The sequence below is a fragment of the Sander vitreus genome, chromosome 10, assembly GCF_031162955.1.
Source record: "Sander vitreus isolate 19-12246 chromosome 10, sanVit1, whole genome shotgun sequence".
NCBI lineage: Eukaryota > Metazoa > Chordata > Actinopteri > Perciformes > Percidae > Sander > Sander vitreus.
In genome coordinates, this window is record NC_135864.1 from 11,114,541 (window position 1) to 11,124,354 (window position 9,814).

The 9,814-nt window shown below is 40.8% G+C and overlaps 1 protein-coding gene across 7 annotated transcripts in view; it reads left to right on the plus strand.

The window, feature by feature from the left end:
* atp8a1 (ATPase phospholipid transporting 8A1) overlaps nt 1-9,437 on the plus strand; it is a 107,825-nt gene extending 98,388 nt beyond the window's left edge. For 6 of the 7 annotated variants that reach the window (XM_078260220.1, XM_078260219.1, XM_078260222.1 and 3 more), the window contains 4 exons: nt 3,038-3,126; nt 3,494-3,586; nt 4,513-4,604; nt 6,850-9,437. In XM_078260220.1, coding sequence (XP_078116346.1) covers nt 3,038-3,126; nt 3,494-3,586; nt 4,513-4,604; nt 6,850-6,947 — 372 coding nt within the window. In that variant the 3' untranslated portion in view covers nt 6,948-9,437. Of the gene's footprint in view, nt 1-3,037; nt 3,127-3,493; nt 3,587-4,512; nt 4,605-5,261; nt 5,483-6,849 lie in introns of those variants that run through there. The other variant, XM_078260224.1, reaches the window with a different exon arrangement.
* Nucleotides 9,438-9,814: the final 377 nt, after the last annotated feature.

Genomic DNA, 9,814 nt, shown 5'->3' on the forward strand with positions numbered 1-9,814 from the left:
TGAATGACATGAATGATTTAAAGAAAAGAAAAAAAGAAACACACACAAGAAAGTGGGGAGAGAGTGAGTTGTATGGTACAGTATGTAACTTAAGCATTAGGGTACCAGGACACTCCAGAACCTCTTAACCACCACACCATCCCCAAATAGTGTCCACCATTCGGAAAGGCGTAAAAATACTAAGAACCATACATTTTACAGCAGTATATAAGGTAGTTGGCATTTTGTGTGTGGACGTGTATATACGATTGCTTCTGTCTAGTCTTGTGTCTAGTCCGTCTGTCTCTGTGTGTGTGTGTGTGTGTGTGTGGCCATGAGGGGGTCAGTGGCCTGTCAAAACACATCCCTCCATGCCAGCGGACACTACTGTCTGTCCAGCCAGACAAGTTTATTAGTTTGTCCTAAAAATACAGCCCTGCACCTCGGACCTCTCTCCCCCCATCCAGCTCCCAGGGGCCCCCTGGTATGAGGCATCCACCAACAGGGTTGGCCCGCTCACAGCCACAGAGCCTGCCCAGATGACTAAAGACAAACATTTGTTGATTGTAATTGGTCAGATTTGTTTGGATTTAGAAATTTTGACGTCAAATTGAAGAACTAACAGTGAATTAATGCAGTTTTTTTTAGGTCTAGTTTCTACTTTTTTATGGTTTCTGTAGGTTTCCCAGTTGTACCAAAAGTTATTACCAGCATTTTTTTTTAGATTTTATGATAAACTTGAGATTTGACCTATAAGTCCTGTACATACACCATTTGTGGCTCTGAGGTGTGTACCGAGATATACTGTAAATATGGTTTATAGATTAAACTTGTGAAAGACTAAGATGGTTTATTTTTTGAGCCTTTGACTTTGATTTAATATGCTGAGTATACATCTCTGGTTTGTTTTCAAAAGACTCATGACAGCTTAAACGCTCTCATTAAAATGCATGATACACTGGATGAAAACGAAAATAATTAAACTGACTTACGACAAAAAAAAACAGTAAATGTTTCCACCAGGGCTGCGTCATTTCAAAAATTGACATGAAAATATCCCGTGCTTCGATGCAATTTTCCCTCATCTCATACGTTTTCAGCCTCTGGGGCAACACAGAAAAGCTCTATTCATCCGAGTCCCATCTCAAACTGTAGGAACAAGTCATTTTTGATTTCCTGTCATTTGGGATTTCCTCTTCCCCCAGTGTTTTGTCAGACATCAAAGTCAATTTGCAGGTAATGGCGAACAGGTTAGCTAATTTGAGCAAACCTGAGCGCTTTGATAGTTTTGACGCGCGTGTGTGTGTGTGTGTGCGTGCGTGCGTGCGCATCCAAGGGCCCTGCCTGTGTCACATTACAGGAAGGACACTCTGGAGGGGCCCCAGCAGTTTTTAACAAGTGGCACATTACAATGCGAGGAGCAGGAGTTTGCGAGTTTTGCACCTCGACATGTAATGACAGATAGTTTCAGTGCAGCGGGCCAAAGCAAACATTGTTTCACCCCCACAAGACGCTTGACTGTCTTCTCAACACTCTGGACCCGAAACAACCTCCCAGCCACCGCTTTGTGTTTGGGGGCTGCAACTAAAGATTCTTTTAATTTGATTACAGTAATCTGCTAAATATTCTCTCGATTAATCGTTTGTTTTATAAAATGTCAGAAAACCGTGAACAAGAGTCTACAGCCACGTTAGCTGTTTGTTGAGGTTGTTCTTAGGCTCAATAGATCTAAATGCTAACATTGGCATGCTAACATGCTTACAATGACAATGCTAACTATGCTAAAAAATGCTGATGTTAAACAGAATGTTGATGTTCACCATTTTAGTTTAGTGTGTTAGCATGCTAACATTAGCTCATTAGCACTAAACAAAGTACAGCTGAGGCTGATGGGAATGTCATTAGTTACGCAGCTATTTGGTCATAAACCAAAGTAATGGACAAATTGTTATTACAATAGTTCATTCTGGTACATTAATGGCTGTACTTTTATCTGAATCCGAAGTAGTGGGCTGACATTAGCTATCTCTAGATTCATGCTGCTAGGATGGCTAAAAATTATCTTAATTTCCTAAAGCCCAGGCTGATGTCATTAAATCTTATTGTTTTATTTATTATTATTCTTATCTTATTTTCCAAAACAGCAATTCAAAAGCTAAAAATATTCATTATCATATTCAACGGGAGAAAAGGAGCAAATCTTCAAAGGAACTAGAGAATATTCAAAGTTTTGCTTAAAAAAATTACCTAAATAATGAATCGTTATCAGAATAGTTGCAGATTATTCTACTGTCGATTGACTGATCGAAAAATCTTTAGTCAACAAAGAACCACAGGGATATTGTGGATAATTTAACAACCCTTGACAAAACCTTGTTTAAACGGTCATATTATTAGTTATACATGTTTTAAGTTTTTGGAAAATCTACAGTATTCAGAATTGTTTTTCACTGCAATCACACAAAACGATTCTGTGGTTTTCTATGTGGATATTCTCTACAAACATTGAAAGTGGAACATGGAAGTATTAAACTTAAACTCTGATAATTACAGCTCTTCACAACGCTTCATCACGATGCTTCCTCTTACACTCTGTGGCTGTTGTATTGAATGTATCATTAAAAGCACCTCCGATCCCGGTCCTGTGTCTTTTGTAAGGTATTGACAGGAGCTCTCAACACTGCAAACAGTTGAGCTGCTTTCCTGTGAAAGAGATACCACTGTTGAAATGCTTCACAGGTACTTCCTCCGCCCCGAAGGGCTGAGAGGTGGAGGAGATCCATACAAAATCATGGTATCATTTAGTCACAGAGGATTAACCCACTTTAAGCAAGTTATTTGGACTCATCTCCTCTTTATTTCCACAATATAACTGTTTGTTTTGGGCTGCTTTTGTCATGTATGTTTTTAATTATGTGGCACAAAAGAGGATAATACGTGCTGTTCTTTATCAGGTGTTTTCTTCTTTTGAAGAGCTCTTCTTTTCAGCTGATCAGGTGTTGAACTCTGCATTGTCTACAGTGATGTGTGTGTGTGTGTGTGTGTGTGTGTGTGACAGGCGGAGATGATGTTCTGTTCGGGGGTCTTCTGGACGGGCCTGGTTTTCATCCCAGTCACCTCGCTGGTCTTTGACGTTGCCTACAAAGTGTGAGTCTTCTCTGCGCTCTCCTCGCTCATCATCACTCATCATCACTCCAATACACTTCCGAAACAGGAAATTCCTCCAGAATCTCTCCTATCTCCTGAAAAAAAATCCCTGCCCCAAAATTTTGTCTTTCAAGGAAGTCTAGCTTTTATATATTCTGTGAATGCTCCATGAAATGTTTGTGTCTGGTTGACATCAGCCCACAGCAGATGCAAGGTGTCAGGAGCAATTTGCAAAGTTTTATTTCCTGATGTTTGAAAGCAGTTTGAATTTGTCGGTGGGGTATTTTAATGTCAGTCTATGGAGGTGCTATCGCGTTAAAGCATCTGTCACATTATGATTTTGTTCTAAATATCGTTTACTTTACAGGGTGAAGAAGGTGTGTTTCAAGACCCTGGTGGATGAAGTGCAGGAGCTCGAGGCTTTATCCAAAGACCCTGGAGCAGTGGTGCATGGAAAGAGGTACAGTTACTTATCACTTCTCGCGCTTTAGATCTACATATAAGCCATTATAATTTTGATGCAAAAAATATAAAGCATTTTTGACAAATTCTCCACATCAGCTTGGAGGAAGAATCATCTGTAACCTCCCAAATAATCATGGCTCCGCTGCCAACAATATTCCTATGGGGAAGAGGGAAATCTTAAAATTGCTGCTAAATTGCAGGAGTTTGACTGTAATATCAGTAATCATGTCATAAGAGTAGATGTCCCCCTTTTTTTTCTCTGGAATAGTGAATGTCTCATTTTTGAGCTCCTATATTAAAGCCATATATTATAAAAAAGGTATTAGTTGAATTAGGTCTGCGCTGCTCTGCTCTGCTCTGCTCTCGGGGCCTGAGGCCTGCAGCAGGAATCAACATGGAGCAGATCAGTGTGAGATCTCCTCCTGGCTGAAAGTGATCCCCGAGCCTGGCCGCTGTCCCGGACCCAGCAGGCTGCAGACACACACACACACACACACACACGCAGACACACACACACACACACACACACACCTCACCAAGGGAATGAAGGGTGGGTGAGTGGGTTGATGCGCATGAAGACCCATATATGTATGTATGCATAGAGGACTCATGTACAGATGTATGTGCTTTATATGAATCTAGCCAACATGCTGTGTCAAATATTTCACCCACACACACAAAGTTTGTTCTTTCCCCCTGTGCCTGGAGAGTTTTGTCTTCGTACATGGTGTTTGTACCAGCAGGTTGCCAGGTCCATCCACTCTGGAGGTGCTTGGACACAGGCTTAATGTATGGCTCATTAATTCTGCCTGTGGTGCTCAACATGCTGCTAACACCCTGCCTCTTTCTCTCTCTCTCTCTTTGTGTGTGTGTGTGTGTGTGTGTGTGTGTGTGTGTGTGTGTGTGCACACGTGTGTGTAGTTTGACGGAGAGGGCCCAGCTCCTAAAGAATGTCTTCAAGAAGAGCACAGTCAGTTTGTACCGGTCTGACTCCATGCAGCAGAACCTGCTCCGTAAGTTACAAAATATTTTGTAGTTATCTTTCTTTCTGTCTTTTTCGTTCTCTCTTACAGCCTTTTTTACTAAACGTGCCTCAAGATGGAAGCGTCAGTTATCTCCTACCCCGAGGAACGAAAAAAGACTTCAGTTTATCCACGTTAGATTTATCTGCTTCCAATTCTTTTGCCTCGTCAGGGGAACAGATCAAGCGTCATTACTCTTCCTCTGACACATACTGTATTTCTAAAACCTTCGTCTCACCCTTCGTGGTCATAAGATATTTTTTCCTCCTCCCTCATAATAAACGTTGTTTTAGCCACTGGCAAATTACAGCAGCTGATTCACAGACAGGCTTAGTATTATTTTTAATGTTAGTATTATTTACCGTTAATTATCCAGCTGGGATTAAATTATTAACACATACAGCTGCAAACTACTTCAAAACTTAAATTTCGATCAGGCTGCATATACAATAAGAAAGACTTACTTTCTACTACTAAGTGTATAGTTGGGTATGAAAGAAGTATAGCTTTCGTATCAGCAGTAAAACTCAGGTGTTAGAATGGAAACTTTCCAATGATACTCTAAGCATGGGTTTGGTTTTCTGTTTATTTTTCTCTCTTTTGTTCTGTCTTTCGTCTGATCAGTTTGTTTTTTTGTTTGTCTCATAGGTGGGGATGAGAGCGTTGTTGTGTGATACCTTTTTTTTTTTTTTATTATTCATTATTCAAACCTCACCCCGTTTAAAACTGCCAGCCTCCTCTAGCTCCCTGATAGATGCCTCTCTCCCTCTTTTTTTCTGGTTGTTGACTTCCTGTCCTTCCCCTCGTGTGCCTCGTGGTGTGTCCTGAGTTGAGATCAGTAGAGCGAGATAAAGATGAAATGATGAAATGTTGCGCTGTTATTCCCCCCCCCCACAATGCACTCGTCTCAGCGGGGTCCTTTGAACTTCCCCGCTGGCCTCCAGGTACTGACCGAGTCATTTGACACCTGAAGGTGAGTCAGGAGTCAAAGGTCAGAAAGAAACCCTGTAGGAAAGTTTAGGTGCTAGATCACAGGGCTGCTGTTATACTACAGATACAACTTTTGGGGGAGCTGTGATTAGTTGTTTAAACTCTTTTAACTGTATCATTTTCATCATATGATTTTATTTTAAAGGAATAGTGTGACACTTTGGCAATATGCTTATTAGATTTCTTGCCGAGAGTAAGAAGATTGATACCACTCTGTATGAATATGAAACTACAGCCCAGCCCTAGTTTGTGCCACTCATGTATTAGCGTTACATTACATAAGCGTCCATTTCTCTAGAAATAAAAAAAAAAATTGGTATGCTGCATGATAGCCTTGTTAATCATTAAGCTTTAGATATGCTGGTAGACATTTTGTTACGTTTACAACAGAGCCAGGTTAGCTTCTAGGTTAGCTTCAGGTTAGCTTCCCCCTGTTTCCAGTCTTTAAAGGTCCAATGTGTAGGAATTTCTCCCATCTAGCGTTGAGATCATATATCGCAATCAACTCTATCGCGCCACGCAGTTCAAAGTACGTATTACAGCTACGGTAGCCTTCACGCTTCAAAAAGCTGGTCTCTTGCTCTTTTCAATATCCTTTTTCTGGGCGAAGAAGAAGACTCCTGTTCCTGAAATTTGGATTTTGAATACGTGTGGTCCTCCGTGTTTCCTTCTTCAAACTTGCCGGGGCCGGGAAGCGACGATACCCATTAGCAGCATTAGCAGCACCTGTGAGTTTATCATGTGACAGCAAAAACACGAAAGGCGGAGCAGTATGTCCTGTATGTCCCTTACCGGCTAACGTATTTCAAGATGGCGCATGAATATGGAGCGTCTACCCCAGTTCATGTGAATGCAAATGTAAAATTTCAAGCCAAAAGGAATACTTGGAATTGATGGTGGTGGTAAATATTCATGAAAAAGGACAAGTTTGTGAACGGGCAACACAGATTTTGATAATGAACAACTAAACACGTTACACACTGGACCTTTAAGCTAAGCTAACCGGCTTCTGGCTGTAGCCTTATATTTACCAGACAGGCATGAGAGTGGAATTGATCTTCTGGGCAAGACAGTGAATAAACCGATTTCCCAAAATGTTGAACTATTGCTTTAAGTTTTGTGTTTTGTTATTTGTTTATTCTGTTTATTCAGTTGTTTTAAGTGTGTGTGTTTTATACGTTCTAAGTAGTTTTTCTTACATGGATCACTGATGTACACAGTATTAACTGCTTCGACCCTTTTTCAGATGGCTACGCCTTCTCTCAAGACGAGAACGGAGTGGTGTCTCAGTCAGATGTCATCAGAGCATACGACACCACCAAACAGAGGACCAATGAGTGGTGAGCCGCCGGCCCTCTGGTTGGCCAATCGGGTGCCACAACAGCCGTTTCTAATGGCGATATTTGAAGCTTAGCGGGGGAAAGACGAGGAGCGAGTGTGTGCCTCCAGCACTTAGGGGATTTTTGGAGGTGGACAGAGTGTCTTTGAAAAAGGGGAAAAAACAAAAAAACAAGGAACAAAACAAATTGTGTTCACTATCAGCTGTAGTTTTGTGTCCAGCAGACATGATGAGCACTGTGCTTTCTTAGCAGTCTGTGGTCTGAAGTTCTTCACTGTTCTCGCTCAGTTTGTTGATGTGAACGTCTCCTCTATTGAAAAGCATCTAAATCATTCAATTAAATTAAAATCAAACTCCTAAACACTGTTATTAAATAAGATGAAACACTGGACTATGATTAGTTTTAGAGGCTTTGAACTTGTAAAAGATTGCCAAAGAGCAGTCGTAAATACAATCTTCCAAGTACTAGTGAATTCGGAAAACTATGAACCAAATGTAATCACACTCCTGAGTGTATTCCAGCACTAAACGGACCACTTCAGAGCAGACATTGTAATATTTTCTTTTTGCACTTAAGGAAGCATCTATTGTGTAAAGCCTTACATTTGCTCATGCCTTCATCCTCTTCTTTTTAGTTTCATTTTTAAAAGTCTGTAGCTATCATCCCTGGTTTTATTTATGTTTTCTCTTTTTTATTTCTTTGTTTATAAGTCGCCTCCTGCAACTCACTGTGGTCCTGTTTCCACCGTTTTTACAGCAGAAGCATTGCTCTCGACAAATAATTGCATTCCACACATCACTCCTGTTTCAACAATCACAACGGTGCCTATGTAGAACTTTTCCCTTATAGAAGACAAAGATAGCCAAGAATAGTTTACCCCGCTAGCTTAGACCAGTGCTCCACACACACCTACTGAAGACAAAATCAGTCTCCCCACCACAGTATTTTTACAATGTGAAAAGTACAGAGTGCATGTGGCACATGTATAAACTAAGATTTGTTCCTGCAGAACGGGAGTCTCTCCGATGGTCTTGTTGGAGCTTACAGTGGTGATAGTGTTTCCCCTAAAATTTAGCTTTTATCCTTCTAACATAAGTGCCATTAGCTTAAGGGAGAGAGAAATATTAGCCAGGAAAACTCCACGACAATATCGAAACTACTTTGTCTCTATAGTTATTTTGTGGATTTGTATTTTTATATTGGAAATGTATGAATTTTGCATTGACTGGCTTTGTAATGAACTGTCTGTAACTTTTAGTTTTTTCTTCCTCTGATAAACGGGCAGGATAGAATAGATCGAATAAGGAAACTGAGCTTTCTTAAATGTCTTGTCATTAATATTAATATTGTTGCTTCTTTTATTTATAATTGACTACTTAATGTCTGTGTGATTGCTTTCTTCTCCCTGTGGGAGATCAAATCTCTGACGGTGTGTGCGAGTGTGTGTGTTAGTTGCATGTGCATGTGCTGTGTGTGTGTGTGCGTGTGTGTCTGTGTGTTTGTGTGTCACCTCTACTGTGGATAACGTCTATATATGCATTGCATGTCTGTCCTCTATGTGAGACTGGGAGTTTCTGGTGTCTCCTGGTGTGTTTCTTTTGTCGTGTGAGAGAGAGAGAGAAAGAGAGACGCTTGCTCCAGTTGTCCGTCTGCACGACTCCAGATATAACTATGGTGTAAAACTGTGTGCTGATGCATGGCCCGTATGGGGAAAATGTGAGCATTAGAGTGTGTGTGTGTGTGTGTGTGTGTGTGTGTGTGTGTGTGTGTGTGTGTGTGTGTGTGTGTGTGTGTGTGTGTGTGTGTGTGTGTGTGTGTGTGTGTGTGTGTGTGTGTGTGTGCGCGCGTGCGCGCGCGGTCAAACTCTCGACCTGGACTGTGGGAGTTTCTGATGCTCAGCTCGCTTCAACAGGAGATGTTGCACAATGCACTCAATGTACCTTTCCAGTATTGGACATCTGGTATTATCTGATTTCAGTTTTTGATTGCTCTTTTGAGTGTACATGTTTGTAACTTGTTTTCTTTATGTAGTGTACTTATGCTTTACAGGAAAACTCTTTAGTAAGGGTTAGTGATTATTTTTCTCTGCTGGTCTTTAGTGTTAAAACTTAATTGGTCGTCATCTTGTCAAACGTTTCCAAACCGCTGAATGTGGATGTCGTCGTTGTGGAAGGCTTGGACTGTTGCTTTCTTTTTTCAGAAAACATCAAACACGCGTTGTTGTCTGTGAAAGTCGTGGGCTGCATGAATGGATAACACAAACTGTTCTCTGAAATATTTAACTGTACTACTTTGATTCTCCCTCAAGTGTTGATCACTTTACAAAAGAGAAAAAAAACGCACCTTTAACTTTACTTTTCAATATTTGTTTCTTTTCCGTCATTTTGTTCGATGATTGTTCTGCATGTTGGGACTGTAAACTTATAAGTGTTGTCTTTTACTGCCATGAAGGACTACTGAAATAAACTTTACAATCATGGAGGAACAATGTGAACATCGTTGCTTATTATTCTGTGTATTTGCAGGGTTGAAATCACTGTCGTCTTGTGCTGGTGTGTGGCGACAAACAGTACAGTGGGAACCTAAACAGGAAAAGGCAGGGAGAAACATCAGTTTGCGTTTAGTCGACCTTACACTGTCTGTGATCCCAATCACACAGTAATCTGTTCATGTAGCTAAACACCCAGATTCATTCTAAGTGACTCAAGTTACATTTTATAGACCAAATACGGCTGATTCCTTACTAACCCAGTGTTGGTGTCCTACCCAGGGCCCTTTGCTGCAGGTCTTCCCTCTCTCCTCTCTGTCACTACAGTATCTAAATAAAGCATTAAATGTCTAAAAATAATGTCTTCAAAAAACCAGCTAGTT